Source organism: Haematobia irritans, chromosome 3, assembly GCF_050003625.1.
Source record: "Haematobia irritans isolate KBUSLIRL chromosome 3, ASM5000362v1, whole genome shotgun sequence".
In the NCBI taxonomy this organism is placed as follows: Eukaryota; Metazoa; Arthropoda; class Insecta; order Diptera; family Muscidae; genus Haematobia; species Haematobia irritans.
Genome location: NC_134399.1, coordinates 41,673,291 through 41,691,799, shown reverse-complemented (window position 1 = coordinate 41,691,799; position 18,509 = coordinate 41,673,291). Strand labels below are relative to the sequence as shown.

Genomic DNA, 18,509 nt, shown 5'->3' with positions numbered 1-18,509 from the left:
AAGTGACAACGGAACTTGGTAGAGGACATCAATACCTACAATTTGGTATACCACATGTATCTGGGAAACGCCGAGTGTAGAACAAAATTTTCCAGAAACTGTTGGACGCACTAAAGAGCATGACACTATTTCATTAGAATTTCGGCACGAAATAATGAACGTCCAAAAATTGCAATGCAGGAAATTGCTTGACCAACATAAAGATAATTTCATTGGTTGTAACTAATTAAAATTTATTGAATTCTACTGTGGAGCATGCAGGTATAATATATTTTCGCAAGAAAAGTTGTATTTATTCGCTTCATTTTATTTTCACGTGAACTTAGTATGTTTGACTAAAATTCGGTCGTCAAAAGGGGGTATATTAATGAAAATTAGGCTCGTATGTTACCTTGGCAACTCTGCGAACGATATATAACACATAGAAAATGGCGGACAAATTGATATAACAGATATAACTTGTTATTAGAGACGCTTTGCAAAAACGGTGTAAAGGCCAGCAACATTAATATTTTTATAAAAAATAAATAAGATTGAAGAAGATCATGGTACCAGTCGAGCCCGTCCATTTGCTCCTGAGGATTCTGTATACGATCCAATTGTGCCATGTTATTGGAAAGGGTCGCTTTGGTGAAGTTTGGCGCGGTCATTGACGTGGTGAAAATGTGGCTCTAAAAATTGTTTCTAGTCGAGAGGAATGCTCGTGAAGCAGAAATATATCAGGCTGGTACGTTGCGTCATGAAAATATTTTATTTCATAGCAGCTGACATTGTTGGTAAGCTTCATTCTAAAATTATTGGGTCAAAATATATACTTGACGATTGTTTGTTTTAGATAATGGGACTCGGACACAATTATGGCTAGTCACAGATTACCATGAGAATGGTTCACTTTTTGATTACATCGCATACTGTAGATACAAACACAATGCTGAGTATGGCCTTATAAATTGCCACAGGTTTGGCTCACCTCCACATGGATATTGTGGCAACACGTGACAAACCGGCAAATTGCCCATCGTGATTTGAAATCGAAAAATATATTGGTTAAATCCAATTTAACTTGTGCCATTGCTGATTTGAGTTTAGTAGTGAGGCACATTGAGTAGGTACTAAACGCTATGTGGCACCTGAAATTCTGGATGAGAGCACGAATGCTCAACATTTTGATTCATATAAGAAGACCGATGTTTACGCTTTTGGCTTAATTTTATGGGAGATTGCTCGACACTGTTATATTGACATGATATATGATGAATATTAAATGCCTTACTATGATGTGGTCCAGCCCGATCCCAGCATTGAGGAAGTGAAAAAAGGTATGTTAAAAAATAAAAATTACAATTTAAGAATTACCAAATTAACCCGTGCATATCATTTTATGTATCATTGAAAAAGCATTTTCAAGCTTTGTGGAAAAATTATTTTCAAAATTTATGCTTTTCACAAAATGTTTTGCACTGTGAACCCCATATAGTGCTTTCCAATAGTAAAGCACGCAATGACTATTTTAATGACTATTTTAGAGGCTAAACTCGAACTTAATACCCACCTTTAGCCGCTAAAAGTGCAATTTATTTATTTACGATTTTTGTGATAATACATTTTAAAAACCAGTAAGGAAAGTCTAAAGTCGGGCGGGGTCGACTATATTATACCCTGCACCACTTTGTAGATCTAAATTTTCGATACCATATTACATCCGTCAAATGTGTTGGGGGCTATATATAAAGGTTTGTCCCAAATACATACATTTAAATATCACTCGATCTGTAAGAATTTGATAGACTTCTACAAAATCTATAGACTCAAAATTTAAGTCGGCTAATGCACTAGGGTAGAACACAATGTTAGTAAAAAAATATGGGAAACGTTTAAATCTGAAGCAATTTTAAGGAAACTTCGAAAAAGTTTATTTATGATTTATCGCTCGATATATATGTATTAGAAGTTTAGGAAAATTAGAGTCATTTTTACAAATTTTCGACTAAGCAGTGGCGATTTTGCAAGGAAAATGTTGGTATTTTGACCATTTTTTTCGAAATCAGAAAAACATATATATGGGAGCTATATCTAAATCTGAACCGATTTCAACCTAATTTGGCACGCATAGCATCAATGCTAATTCTACTCCCTGTGCAAAATTTCAACTAAATCGGAGTTAAAAATTGGCCTCTGTGGTCATATGAGTGTAAATCGGGCGAAAGCTTTATATGGGAGATATATCCAAATCTGAACCGATTTCAAGCAAATTTGGCACGCATAGCTACAATGCTAATTCTACTCCCTGTGCAAAATTTCAACTAAATCGGAGTTAAAAATTGGCCTCTGTGGTCATATGAGTGTAAATCGGGCGAAAGCTTTATATGGGAGATATATCCAAATCTGAACCGATTTCAAGCAAATTTGGCACGCATAGCTACAATGCTAATTCTACTCCCTGTGCAAAATTTCAACTAAATCGGAGCAAAAAATTGGCCTCTGTGGTCATATGAGTGTAAATCGGGCGAAAGCTTTATATGGGAGATATATCCAAATCTGAACCGATTTCAAGCAAATTTGGCACTCATAGTTACAACGCTAATTCTACTCCCTGTGCAAAATTTCAACTAAATCGGAGCAAAAAATTGGCCTCTGTGGGCAAATGAGTGTAAATCGGGCGAAAGCTATATATGGGAGCTATATCTAAATCTGAACCGATTTTGCTGATATTTTGCAAGTTTTTCGAGACTCATAAAATATTCGGATGTACGGAATTTGAGGAAGATCGGTTGATATACACGCCATTTATGACCAGATCGGTGAAAAATATATATGGCAGCTATATCTAAATCTGAACCGATTTTTTCCAAAATCAATAGGGATCGTCTTTGAGCCGAAACAGGACCCTATACCAAATTTTAGGACAATCGGACTAAAACTGCGAGCTGTACTTTGCACACAAAAATACATCAACAGAAAGACAGACAGACAGACGGACATCGCTAAATCGACTCAGAATTTAATTCTAAGCCGATCCGTATACTAAAAGGTTGGTCTATGATTACTCCTTCTTGGCGTTACATACAAATGCACAAACTTATTATACCCTGTACCACAGTAGTGGTGAAGGGTATAAATATAAACTTTGCAAAAAATTGTGTAGGGCTATTCCCTAAAAAGGCATTATCTTATAACGTTTTGCTGATTTACCTTAATTTTAAATACGAACCTTATACCCACCTTAAAAGTTATATATTCATCAAAATTTATTTTTAAAATTTGATTAGTTTTGGACTCCAAAGTCAATTCAACTAATTTTACATTGTATGAAATAAATATATTGAAAATGTTGAAGCAAACAATAACTTTTTTTCAAGTCAATTTTTTAAATTATTTTGTGATCAATTAATTTCTTGATTGAATCTGTAAAAGTTCTGTGTACTTGCATCATATTACTTTATTGATGATTACGAACTATTGTTTGAGTAGATTTCCGCACAACCATGAGGTACTACTCGCTGCGCGTTGCCACATGTTTTACTTGGCTGGCATCCCCAATAGGCCTACATCCAAGAAGTGCTTCGCACATGTTTCAAGCGTTTTACGCTGTTAAAGTAAGATCTACTTAAATTTACTTAAATTCTAATTAAGGCTAAGGAAACTACTTTTTTGAGGAGGTATTCTACGCTCATATCACTCATACCTGCAAATAAAAATATAATATGTTAGTAGATATTCATTTTAAACTGTTTTCATATTCGCATAATTTACAAGTAATGGTCTTTATATTATGTTTATGGTACACATCCCTGATGCAACCAGAGCAAATTCTCTTCGAACATCGTAAACACTCAATTTCTGTACTTTTTGTTGTAGAACAATGTAAACATATAAGTTTACTAGAATAATTTAATAGTTTTTTGAGCATTTGCTGCCTATACGATGGCTTCAAATCCAATTTTGTCATTTCCATATTTTTAATATACCTTTCGGCGTACTGTAAGACGAAGATTCCACATTCAACATCGTCAAACTGTTTATCAAAAACAAAGGTTTTCACTGACCATACTTCATTTCGTAATATCTGTATCTCCTTTATATAGTGGGATATTAGATTATGTGCAGTCCTATTATATTGCTTGGGATCCAGGCATGATACTTCCTTTGTTTCCATATTCAGTATCACCAAGTAATAATGACTGCTTATTAATTGAGGAATCAATATTGAAGTCAAACAACTTTGTAGGGCATTTTGTAGAATAATTCGGTTCTTAAAGCAATAACTATCAATTTGTACAGGAACTCCTCTGTAATTAGACCCATTTTCTTTGAGAAGTATAGCCAAGCCTGCATTCACTATGTTATTACGTAGCCACTGTCGAGGACGTAGAGTTTCTAATTCGAACAGTGATAATACATTGTCTTCAAACACTTGACCAACGAAATATTCATCGTAAACGGTTTTAAGATTACAAATGAATAATCTGTCTTGATTAAATTTCGTTAAAGTTTGCATTGAAAAAATGTCGTAGGGATTATATTCGGGCATTTTTAACAAACACGTCTGTGCATATTTGTGATCGCTTTGAATAGAATATCTCTCAGTTTGTAATTTTGTAATTTTTTCACTTATTTTTTGTAAACTGGAAAATTCTTTATTAAACATAGGTTGTTTTAAACGTGTCAATTTTCCTTTTTTATTCCAACTTTCCGTTGCCTTCTTCATATCCCTGTTTGAGTCTTTTCCAAAGACCTTAGGGCTTTTTAACATTCGATTGCCTTTCGATGACTTTATCTTAGTTTCAGGCTTTATAGTTTCTAGAATTTTTTCGTCAAAGTATATTGCTTCGACATCCGTTGTTATAGACCTATAATATTTCTCAATTTTTCGAATTGCACGTCCAAGTTTGTGCTTTTCTCCTTTTAATATTAAATGCTTTACATTTTTATAATGAGCTTCAATTGGGCCATTGCTGACTCGCTCTTTTTTAAAGCAAACGTGATAGCCGATTATGTTTGTCCAGAAAGGAAGGAAAGCAATATATTTTTTTAGCATAAATTCTAAAAATTCGGGACAATAAAAAGGATTTTGTAGACCATCAATTTCAAATAAATCCATGGTTTCTATTTTTAACAAAATATTTTTAAAGATGCTTGTAAATGGGCTTGAATTGGCTATTTCATCCAGCGTATTCTTTCTTAATTCCTGTAAATATGTTTTGCCGCTCTCTTCTTTAATTAGATTCTCTTCAATGGGAGTTTTTGCAAAAACCATAAATTTGTTAATTACTTTTGAAACTTGAGAGTTCAAATACTGACCACTCAATATGATGCTCATCATTTCAAACCAATCTTTGCATTCTTGCAATGTAGTGAAGTTAAAGGCCAGACCAATAGATTCACGCAAAAATTCTCGTAGCTTTACATTTTTTAATGGAACTCGTTCATCTATATCTTTGCAAATTATCTTCGTATAATGGCTTGTGCAAAATTGTATAACAATAAAATCCAATTTTTTAGATGCACTTTGTAAAAAGCAATGACATTTTATCAAATAATCCTGTATATTAAATATTCCATTGAATTCAGCCAAAATAGCGTTGATAATTGCATAGCTGCAATCTGTTACAATTCGCCTACAGATTGGTCTTCGATTATTTTCTTTCATAGCATCTTTAAACATGTGAAGAAATAATGATATTTCGTAAGTTGTATGAGTTGAAAGTATTGCGTCAGCAACCGGAAATATTTTGTTTGAATCCGAAAAATGTGTAACTATGGAATAAAGGAAAACTCGTTTCTGTGCACATTTTATTGGTTCTATAATCCCTCCTGTCGCGTCAATCCGCATGGTATAGTCTGCTTTTTGTGCTAACAGAGCATCATATTTATGCAACATTTCCAACCTTTCTTTTGAAAAAAGATAAACCCGTAATGGTGTTGCTAAATGTTGGATGAAATGCTCGTAATTAGTTTCACTCATTATGAAGGTGTCAATAAATGGATGTTTATCATAATCGAAATGTCCCATTGCTTCTGAACGAACTTTCCGAATGGTTGCGATTGGGCGTACATCTTGTTGTTTTCCAATTAGTCGCAAAAATCTTGACTGTCTATTTATAGCTTCCTTTCTATACAGTACTGCTTTTTTTTTAAGTAATTCTGCCTTCAACACATGTCGTTTAGGGCCTCTATTTTGATAGCATTTGTGATTTCCAATTTGATGCCTCAATTCCTCTTTTGATCTAAAGACCTCACAATTTTTGTTAGCAAAGTTTAATCGAAATATAAACGTACAACATGCGCTATCATTACAATAAGCATACATGGTATAAATTGTACGATCTTCATTAAACTTGCTTGAATGAATATTCAGATCACATACATTGTTAAAATTATCATACGTTTCGCGAAGATAATCTTGTAAAATTTTTTTAATAGAGAAAATGTCATTTTTGTTTACGACATCATGTACATTTTCGCAATGAAAAGTGCAATCTTTGTACTTACAATCTTTAAAAGATGGTTTTTTTGTGTGGACTTCTTTCATATTCTTCACCATTCGAATGCTTCTATTAGGCTTTTCTTGCGAACTCTTTGGGTTTCTATAGGAAATCGGGAGTTTGGCATCTATAGTTTCTTCATTTGAACCCTCTAGTTGCTTTTTGGGACATAGTGAGCTCTAAAATATTAAATATACAAAAAGATAATAGACTCATGTTTGGGTGCTACAAAATAATGTATTAATCAGTGATGCCATGTGTAGGGAAAAATCCTTTTTTTGTAGGGATTTTTTCTTAAAATTACATCTCTAGAGAAAAAAGGACAGATTTTTTATATATATTTATTTTATCCGAATTCAACCGATTCGGTTGAAATTTTGTCTCACTTCGAAGTGAGACAACATTACATTTATCCCTTTAGGTGGGTATTAAGTTCTAGTTTAGCCGATAAAAATCGAAATTAAATGTTTTTAATTACTTGGGTAATAGCCCAAATCAAGTTTACACAATGTTTATATTCTTTAAAATTGATTATCAGAGGAAATAAAAAAGTGAAATTTTAGCGGTTAAACTCGAACTTGATACAAACTTCAGTTCTTATGTTTTCCAATTTTGAATTAAACTTTTTACTAATTTCAGGTGATATTTTGGACGAATTTTCAACGTATAAATCTAAACCAAGTGGGGTAATGTCAAATAAAGCATATCATGAACTCAGGTGAGTTGGAGTAAAGTAGTCCTTTATAACGATGTTTAGGCTGTATACAATGTTAATCTATCAAAGTGCACACTTACTCCGATCCAAAGATTTTGTCTAACGATTTTGGTATTGAAAATTATTCAGAATTATTAAAGGCAAGTTGAGTTTAGTCCAACAATTTTTTTTCATGTAGTTTTTATGTAGTTTTTCATGTATAAAGACAAAGCGACTTTATTGAAAGTTTTCAGGACAATATTTTTTAAGTGTACCTAGCCGAAATGTTGAATTGCCATATTGAGTTTTTACTTATTTCTCGCATTCTTATTAGAAAAACATTTTGATTGTGTAACTAACGCCTAGAATTTCATTCAAAAATAGTTTTTATATAGTAGACATGTTATCGATTCTTGTTGAATATTCATAAATCATAAAAGCTTATAGCGTTATAACTTTACATTAGAATACATAATAAAAATAAAATATGTACATTAAATAAATACTTACGATATTTATTTCCATTCCGTTTGATGATTTTTCATTTTCATTATATTTTTGCATTTGTTGAGACTCACATAGTATCTCTGCCATATATTCCTGCTTAGAATTTACATCAGAAAAGTTAGGATTTTTACTTATGGACACTTTTGTACTCTCAATTTCAGGAGAGAAAAGTGTATATGCCCCGCAGTCTCTATTTAAATCCCATTCCAATTCTGATATTTGTGCGATTTCCATGTTATTGGTAAAATCCATTGGGCTTCTTACAGTTTTCTCATTCAGGAAACATGTATAGTCTTGGCCAGCTGCTTCATCTTTCATCGAACAGTAGGAATGCTCTTGGGAAACATTGAAAATGTCGGTATTGTTATTTTTTGAAATTTTTGTACTCTCAATTTCTGGAGAGAAAAACGAGTTTGTCCCGCAGTCGCTATTTAAATTCCATTCTAATTCCGATATTTCGCTGATTTCGATATTAGTATTGAAATCTGTTGGACATCTTATAGATTCATTTAAGAAGAGTACATAGTCCTGCTGGCTCGTTTGATATTTTAACGAACAATAAGAATGCTCTTGAGAAACATACAATTTCCCTTTATCTTCAACATTTGGTGTCCTTTCATGTATAATATTAATATTACTAATATTATTTTCATCCGTTGATACCGACCCAATTTCATCAGGGATTAGTTGGCCAAGAATATCCTGCTCCATGACTTCCTTATTGATTTCGTAATCTATTATCTTTGAGGGCAATTCATTTCCATCGGTTAGGGCGCGCTCCTGCAATATTTTTTCGGCATAATATGATATAATACGCCTGTTATGCCTTTCGTTTTTTAATTTTTGGAATTTCTTTGGATTTTTCATTGCATTCATACTATCGACTACCGATTGAAATGCTAAATTTTTGTCACTATAGTAGTGCAAAAGTTCTTCTAAATTTTCATAATTTTTTAAAATAGAAATTAAAATATTTCTATCTATTTTTGGCATTATTTATTTTTTTTTTTCTTAAAACACTTAAAAACTAATTTGTCAAATTAATAAACTTATTAAATTAAAGAAATTTATATCACTGAACAGAGTGCAAAATTTTATTTGTAAAAAGATTTATTAACTCTATCATAGATCGAGAAATTCTTATAGAATGAATATCCCGTTGCATTAGAGATGCCACCATTTTGCGTATTGGTTATGCCGCCATTTTGCGTTTTGGTTATACATGTAGAATGTCCCAACAAACACAAGCGTTCGAGAAATGTTTATATTCAACATGTCTTCAAACATTTTTAATAGAATTAGATTAGAATTCAATTTGAGAATTTTTTTACACATAACAACGTCTTCTCAATACATTAGGTACAACTTCTCAAATTAATTTTAATGTTTCCAATGTTGGAGATTTTCTTGAAAGCAAAGTCAGCATTCAACAAAACCGATTGCTTTCGAGAAGGTTCAACTGGTTCAAAGAATTTTTTTTTTTTTATATTAATTGTAAGTTATGTTGTTAAAATCGTGGCCTCACATTCACATAAGTGGATACTATGTTCTCGCCCCGGAAACCATCTTATTTGCACTTACGGTACGGTCACACTGAACAAATTTTTAACAGAAATGAAAAAAGAATTATTCGCCACAGCCAAACCAGTTTGACATTCAATTTGGACAAATATTTGTGTGACCATACCCTTAGTTTTTTGAATCAATCTCCATAACTGCATAAGATTTCATCAAAATATGATCAATGCCAAAAATGAATAAAAAATAATTTTATCTACAAAAAAGATGTATAACGAGGATATTATGATTAAATCTTATAAAATTATGGATGGACAAGATGAAGGACATTGCTTGCGAAACATTTAACGTTTTAAAATTAATCAAGTAAAGCAAAATTGTTTTCGGCTTGAAAACTGAACGTTGTACACACCTTTAGTGTGTACACAACTTTAGTGTTTACACACCTTTAGTGTGTACAATATTTGGCGTGAAATATTTAATTTATCCAAAAACACTATTCTTTATACAAAGCACCAAAAATGCATGATGTTTCTCTAAAACTGTTTATATGCGATTTTTTTATATGACTTAGCTTAGAATTCAATATGAAAAATTAGTGAGAAATTCGCGTTCTCAACAAAAAACAGACATTACCCTAAACAATAGAATTCAACACGTTAGCAACAATTTCTCAACATATTAGCAACAACTTTTCAAATTAATTTCATTTTAATGCTTCAAGCCTATTGGAAATTTTGTTGAAAGCAAGCAATTTGCAAGGCCATTTGAATTAATGTTTAAAGGTAAGTACTATGTTCACTTTTCGAGTTGAAATTTTCGCGGTTACTTTATAATATAAGTATAAGTTTGTTTTCATTTATAATTTTGATTATTTCAGGAGAAGTAATCGCGAAAATAAAGTGATTTTCAACTCGAAAACCGAACATAGTACACACCTGAAGATGGGATTCACTATCAAATTGATATGGCGTTAAATATGAAAAATTCTCATCCTTGTGTTTGTTGGGTTGTGGCATCTCCGAATAAATACACATATGGCATCTCCAAAAATGTCCTAGCTCGGATTGAAATTTCAAAAAAAGATCAGTTGCTGTCGTTTAATCAACGAGTGAACATAAAGCGCTACCGAAAAATTATAGATTCTATAAAATGGTGAGTTTTTATCTTGGACAAATATTTGGACAAATTTTTACGAAATCTTCTTTTTCAGAAGCCAATAAGAATTCCAATAGAATTAAATATTAATCTCACCTTAGAAGGTAACAATAGGAGAAGTAGAGGAAACAATAATGGAAGGCAAACCATACGGCGTCGACAAGATAGAGAAAGTTTAAGTCGGCGCCAGCTAGAGCAGCGACTTGAACAAATTACAGAAGAGCTACGCAGATTAAGAATACAAAATGAACAATTGCAACAAATTCCACGGCCAATGCAACTACCCACTACTTACCAATACCCTCAATATTACAACCAGTATCCATATGGAAATCAAAATATCCCATATTCACGACCATCTTCATTAAATACGGTAAATAATTCGAGAGCTACGACCCAGACAGTGGCTTCGAATGGTCCAAGCATGTCTACCACTGCGACTTCGGACCCAAAAATGGTTCCACCGCCTTCGAATGAAAATCCAAAATAAATAATGTATGCTATATTGATTAGTTTTATTTCTTTATTAATGAAATTAGTACATAGTTTTTCTTATTATAATTGTTCCTTATCATAGTTTAATAATGAATAAATGAATTTCTATTAAAAATACTACTGTTTTTTATTGACTTTGAGTAGATAGAACTGAATCATATTTATATTAATGATCATGAAAAAATATAATTTCTAACTCTATCAATTTTTAAATTTCTGATTTTCAGGTCAAAAAACATATGGCTGGAAATAAAAACATACTCTCGCATTTGGATAATTTGCATTTAATTTGTCAAATAATTTCGTTTAACGTATTCTAATATACGTTTTAGTTGATTAATATAATTTTGATTAATTTATGCTTTATATTTTCATATAATATTGAGTAATACATTGTAGTTCGCCTAATCGGCCTTTTAAAGAATAGCTTAAGTAAATGGAAATAAAAATAAAATAATATCTGGCGAAATTCAAATTTTTGTATTTTATGTATAAGTATAAATATTAGGTAATTAATTAAAATACGTTTGTTAATTTAAATTGCAATTTTTAAATTGTGGATATATAATTTTTATTGCCACTGTCATGTTTTTTTGAGAATTTCACGAAAACATGCCTTTATAACAAATAAAGGTATTTTTTAGAACATTGCGATTGTTGTGGCTGAACGAACGTAGGTGGTAATTTTTATTCTATGGACCTGCTAAACTTTTAGGACCACCAAAGTGTCCGAACATTTTGCTATCAAATTCGCTTCAATATGATTATTTTGAAAAGCATCTACATGTCCAAGGGAATGAAGTTTCCTATTTTAAGGCCAACATTAAGATGGCATTATTGCGCTCTTTTTTACGATTACATATTCATGCATTGCATCATTCCCCATCAAGTTGTAATAAAATTTGCAACAAGAAGTTACAATTTTATTCTCTTTTCGAGGATTTATCATTGATTTTAGCGGCTAAACTCAAACTTTGGTATTCCATATCGAAAACTATATACCATTGGACCTATTAGTTAATATAAGTCCGTGCTGTGAAAGCTTTGTTTTCGATATCCCATCTCGATCACCGTTCTGTTTAGGGGCATATGAAACCAGTTTTCCCATTTTAGGGTAATTCTTTTTGTAATTGTAGTCTGACTTCTGCCACCAATCAGAAATTTGTTTTCGATTTTCCCGATATTGAACAACTGTTCTCTTTTTTCCTAAAATAATTTATATTCCAGTTTATTAAATTATGTAAAAACATAAATTTGTGTGTAGGTAATCTAATTTTTGAAACTGATTAATTTTTACTCGAAATTGTCACACTTTGTCTCAGATATTACTCTGTGCATCCTTAATAGGACAATTTGTACACCCTACGGTGAGTACTACGTTCGGTTTTTCTAGCAAAATACTAAATTAAAATTGCAAATATATACAGCGACCCACATAAATATTGACACACCAATCAATTTTGTTTAAAAACCATATTTATAAAGTTATACGAAGCTATTTTAAATTAAAAGATATTTCAATTTGGATTGCAACTGCATTAAGAATATAGATCATTTTTTATTTTAGAACAGAATTTGTTCTTTCAATATTTAAATTATAAAAAATTAAAACAAGGTACATTTTTTGATTAACAAAAGTATTGGCACAGGTAGTTCCAAATTAGTTTTTTGGTACATTTAGTACTTTTTGGGCATTAATTTTTGTTTGATAACATAATCAAACAGTTTTTTGTTTTATTTGTAATTATATTCCCCCATTCTTCCATCAACAATGTACCAAATTTCATCAAAATCGGTTAATAATAGTAGCCTGAATATTGTGAACAACAAATACATGGTAAGGCGGACGAACACCGAGGGCTAAACTGACTCAGGAGGTGGTTCTGAGTCGATTGGTATATATTTTAAGGAGCTTAAAATAAATATTTTTGGCAGGCACATTTTTTCGCAGATACCCTAACCACAATGTGATTTAGGGAGCTTGTGTGGGGCACTGGATATGAAGACGAGTATATTTTTATCAAGTCTTGTTAGGAATCGAAAAATTCTAAGGTTAATATTTTATCTATTACTTGCTCATTTAAAAGCCCCAAAAATTATATCCAATAATCTCTGCTTTTAGTTTGAGATATCATACTATAGTCACTTGGTTATTTTAATGTAAACTTTAACCTATACTTTACCTCATTTCAGTTTGAAAGATTCAAAACTGCAACATGTTTTGGGCGCCACCAAAGCAAGGGTTGACACCCACTGGAAGAGACAACAACAACCACGACCACAGTTGGAGGTGCTACTCGTACAAATGTTGCCACTGGGGAAACAGTGACTACCGCAGTTCCAGCACAACGCAAAGTTCTAACACGTTCCAATTCGGTGCGCTTAGGCACAAGTTCAACAACGACCACACGGGTTAGGAGGTTTGCAACGTCATGCATCAACAAACTCACATTTGCAAGTTGGGCAAAATAAAGTCAAAACGCTGACCACAAAAAGGGTCGAAAATAAAGTGCAACAAGTTAAAAGTAAGTTCATCCTGTTATGTTTCGATTTGTTAGGAATTTATTTATTTCACAAATTTCTTGTTAATCTGTTTCAGTTATTAATAAAACTAGCAAGACTGATTCAGGTGTTACTGTGGAAACCACCCTACGCCGCGAAGGCAGTAATCTATGGCGCAAATCCTTAATAAAACTCAAAGTTGCCATTTCTCAAAATACCAAACAACCATTGGTCAAATCCAACTCAGGTACTACCTTAAACCGCAAAGAAGTTAAAACTGAACCCACAAATGCCGCTGCCGCCACAGCCCCTACTGAGGAAAATAAGTTGAAAATTATTAGTGTTCAATCACATTCAACCAACTTTTAGACGATGTCAAGGACATTGATGATGGAGACTCTGAAAACTTGGTCCTTGTCTCTGACTATGTAAACGATATATACGCTTATCTCTTCAAGCTAGAGACTGAACAACCTGTTATGAAAAATCATTTGGAAGGACGAGCTGAGCTCTATGCTAAAATGCGAGCAGTTCTTATTGAAGTGCATACACAATTCCATTTGGTTGCCGAAACATTCCAATTGGCTGTGGCCATTAGTGATCGCTATTTGCAAATTGTTAAGGACACAAAACGTTCCCATTTGCAATTGGTGGGTGTTACGGCTCTCTTTATTGCTGCCAAATATGAGGAGCTATTTCCACCAGCCATTGCTGATTGCATATATATCACCGACGATACCTATACTAGCAAGCAAATACGCCAAATGGAATTGCAAATATTCAAAGGGTTCCAAATAGTACCTGATAAAAGATGGGAAATCGATTGGTGTATTCTCCAGAACTCACTAAGCAACCAACAAGATCCATGAAAGGAAAAATATACCTTCTAGGTCTTCAATAAAATAAACCGATCTGTGAATTTACATCTACACTGAAAATATTTTGTATTGCATTGGTCAATCTTATATTTGGCCCAAATATGTCTTTACAAACACTGATTGAGAAAAAACAATAATAACACTTCCATTCGGAATTTAATTCCGAATTTATTAACACCAAATGCTTTTAAAATAAAACCACAGTTTATTAATTTATAAATAAAATGTTTTATTAAAAAAACTATTCGTTTTTTTTTACAAAATAAACATAGAAATAATTGTTTCTTTTTTATTTAATAAATGTAGCTTGGGTTATGGTTTGGCAATTATTCAAAAACTTAGTATATGGCAGTATTATTGAAACGACAATAAAAATGTAGCAGTACTTTCTTATAATAGATTTATGTATATATAAGTGTATATAAAATGGTTATTTACAAGGATATATAACTTTTTCAGTTTTTGTTTTTTATATTCTTAACAATTAAAGGCCTTAAACCTTCCCTAATGTTATCATATATATACAATTATTCAATATAAACGCTTTAGGAAAAAGTGTTTAAAGCAAAGGAACAATATTTGTTTTTTATTATTAAGTTAAGGCAGGCTGGGTTAACCAATTTTTTATGATTCGTTGCTAAACTTTGATCATTGTGAACCAAAAAAAGGTTCTTTGGTATCGGGGAAAAACAAAAACGCCTTTCATGAATTTCATTGTTCAAATATTTGGGATTCCGATCTACATATTACCAAACCAATGTTGTTCCTCACGAGGTACGTAAATATTCTATGTACATAAATACTAGAGGTGTGCACGTGACACGAAATTGTCGTGACTCACGAACATTTTCGTGATTCGTGCGTGAGTCACACTCATGACAGCAACGTGAGTGTGCGTGATTAACAAACCAAAATGTCGTGCGTGAGCGTGAGTCACGAAAATAATATATTCGTCGTTGTGCGTGAGTAACTAATTACACTCACGAAATTCTTCCTGCTCACCAACATAAAACGTTTCAATTACAATTTTAGTGACACCTGGGATGTTAAGAGTTTAATAACACTCGATTTTAATAATGCTCATGTTTTCAGACATCAACATAAAACGCTTCAATTACAATTTTAGTGACACCTGGGATGTTAAGAGTTTAATAACACTCGATTTTAATAATGCTCATGTTTTCAAACACTTCGGTAAGGTAAATTAATCATAAAATTATTCGTGAGTCACGATATTACTCACGTGCACACCTCTAATAATACGATAATTATTACAGAACATAGAGAAGCTTTAATGCGTACAGTTTTGAGAAAAGTTCACAAAGAAATTCCAACTGCAATGACGGACAGAATAATGTTTCTACACTAAGCATTTCAATCTGATTGCACGCTTCCATTGTTTTCGTCTCGGCAAACATTTCAAAGATATCAGTATAAATCACTCTATATTTTTCAAATCTCTTTCGTAAACATATAAAACGTTTGTTCATCTATCAATTATTTGATGTAATTGATGTGTTCATGATGCGTATCGTTAATATCCATCACTTCAACATGAATTGGAAGGACTCCTGATTTGTAACTTTCATTTTATGGATATCACGTAACAAATCAATATTTGGTTTTTTCTTGGACCCGAGTATTTGACAGAAACTTTTTGATTCTAAGAGCTGTAAAACGCGCTACTGGGTTAGCATACCAACATTCTTTCATGACTTTGGCTAAGCTGTGTAACACATCTGAAGCATGCCAACGATTGGAAATGTTGGGCCTCATTTTATCAATACAAACAAACGACCTGTAAAAAGCAAATTAATTTTAGTATGAGATGATACATAAAATGATATGCACGGGTTAATTTGGTAATTCTTAAATTGTAATTTTTATTTTTTAACATACCTTTTTTCACTTCCTCAATGCTGGGATCGGGCTGGACCACATCATAGTAAGGCATTTAATATTCATCATATATCATGTCAATATAACAGTGTCGAGCAATCTCCCATAAAATTAAGCCAAAAGCGTAAACATCGGTCTTCTTATATGAATCAAAATGTTGAGCAATCGTGCTCTCATCCAGAATTTCAGGTGCCACATAGCGTTTAGTACCTACTCAATGTGCCTCACTACTAAACTCAAATCAGCAATGGCACAAGTTAAATTGGATTTAACCAATATATTTTTCGATTTCAAATCACGATGGGCAATTTGCCGGTTTGTCACGTGTTGCCACAATATCCATGTGGAGGTGAGCCAAACCTGTGGCAATTTATAAGGCCATACTCAGCATTGTGTTTGTATCTACAGTATGCGATGTAATCAAAAAGTGAACCATTCTCATGGTAATCTGTGACTAGCCATAATTGTGTCCAAGTCCCATTATCTAAAACAAACAATCGTCAAGTATATATTTTGACCCAATAATTTTAGAATGAAGCTTACCAACAATGTCAGCTGCTATGAAATAAAATATTTTCATGACGCAACGTACCAGCCTGATATATTTCTGCTTCACGAGCATTCCTCTCGACTAGAAACAATTTTTAGAGCCACATTTTCACCACGTCAATGACCGCGCCAAACTTCACCAAAGCGACCCTTTCCAATAACATGGCACAATTGGATCGTATACAGAATCCTCAGGAGCAAATGGACGGGCTCGACTGGTACCATGATCTTCTTCAATCTTATTTATTTTTTATAAAAATATTAATGTTGCTGGCCTTTACACCGTTTTTGCAAAGCGTCTCTAATAACAAGTTATATCTGTTATATCAATTTGTCCGCCATTTTCTATGTGTTATATATCGTTCGCAGAGTTGCCAAGGTAACATACGAGCCTAATTTTCATTAATATACCCCCTTTTGACGACCGAATTTTAGTCAAACATACTAAGTTCACGTGAAAATAAAATGAAGCGAATAAATACAACTTTTCTTGCGAAAATATATTATACCTGCATGCTCCACAGTAGAATTCAATAAATTTTAATTAGTTACAACCAATGAAATTATCTTTATGTTGGTCAAGCAATTTCCTGCATTGCAATTTTTGGACGTTCATTATTTCGTGCCGAAATTCTAATGAAATAGTGTCATGCTCTTTAGTGCGTCCAACAGTTTCTGGAAAATTTTGTTCTACACTCGGCGTTTCCCAGATACATGTGGTATACCAAATTGTAGGTATTGATGTCCTCTACCAAGTTCCGTTGTCACTTTTGTGTACGAAGTCCATTCCTGGCCTCAGCGCTGGAAATACTGTCCTGACCACCAGTGCGTCCAACAGTTTCTGGAAAATTTTGTTCTACACTCGGCGTTTCCCAGATACATGTGGTATACCAAATTGTAGGTATTAATGCCCTCTACCAAGTTCCGTTGTCATTTTTGTGTACGAAGTCCATTCCTGGCCTCAGCGCTGGAAATACTGTCCTGACCACCAGTGCGTCCAACAGTTTCTGGAAAATTTTGTTCTACACTCGGCGTTTCCCAGATACATGTGGTATACCAAATTGTAGGTATTAATGCCCTCTACCAAGTTCCGTTGTCACTTTTGTGTACGAAGTCCATTCCTGGCCTCAGCGCTGGAAATACTGTCCTGACCACCAGTGCGTCCAACAGTTTCTGGAAAATTTTGTTCTACACTCGGCGTTTCCCAGATATATGTGGTATACCAAATTGTAGGTATTGATGTCCTCTACCAAGTTCCGTTGTCACTTTTGTGTACGAAGTCCATTCCTGCCCTCAGCGCTGGAAATACTGTCCTGACCACCAGTGCGTCCAACAGTTTCTGGAAAATTTTGTTCTACACTCGGCGTTTCCCAGATACATGTGGTATACCAAATTGTAGGTATTGATGTCCTCTACCAAGTTCCGTTGTCACTTTTGTGTACGAAGTCCATTCCTGGCCTCAGCGCTGGAAATACTGTCCTGACCACCAGTGCGTCCAACAGTTTCTGGAAAATTTTGTTCTACACTCGGCGTTTCCCAGATACATGTGGTATACCAAATTTTAGGTATTGATGCCCTCTATCAATATCCGTTGTCAGTTTTGTGTACGAAGTCCATTCCTGGCCTCAGCGATGGAAATACTGTCCTGACCACCAGTGCGTCCAACAGTTTCTGGAAAATTTTGTTCTACACTCGGCGTTTCCCAGATACATGTGGTATACCAAATTGTAGGTATTAATGCCCTCTACCAAGTTCCGTTGTCACTTTTGTGTACGAAGTCCATTCCTGGCCTCAGCGCTGGAAATACTGTCCTGACCACCAGTG

General features: G+C 33.4%; 2 protein-coding genes and 2 pseudogenes across 4 annotated transcripts in view; 2 read left to right on the top strand and 2 right to left on the bottom strand.

Moving 5' to 3' along the window:
- Positions 1 to 18,509, bottom strand: part of mei-P26 (E3 ubiquitin-protein ligase meiotic P26) — a 56,392-nt gene that overhangs the window by 33,096 nt on the left and 4,787 nt on the right. The gene's annotated exons all lie outside the window — the stretch shown is intronic.
- LOC142229958 (TGF-beta receptor type-1-like) lies at positions 40 to 13,973 on the top strand (annotated as a pseudogene).
- Positions 8,727 to 10,966, top strand: LOC142229716 (uncharacterized). Its single transcript, XM_075300288.1, has 2 exons — positions 8,727 to 10,359; positions 10,418 to 10,966. The coding sequence occupies exons 1-2, from the start codon at positions 10,357 to 10,359 to the stop codon at positions 10,850 to 10,852; spliced, it is 438 nt and encodes a 145-aa protein (XP_075156403.1). The 5' UTR covers positions 8,727 to 10,356; the 3' UTR covers positions 10,853 to 10,966.
- LOC142229959 (TGF-beta receptor type-1-like) lies at positions 15,506 to 17,416 on the bottom strand (annotated as a pseudogene).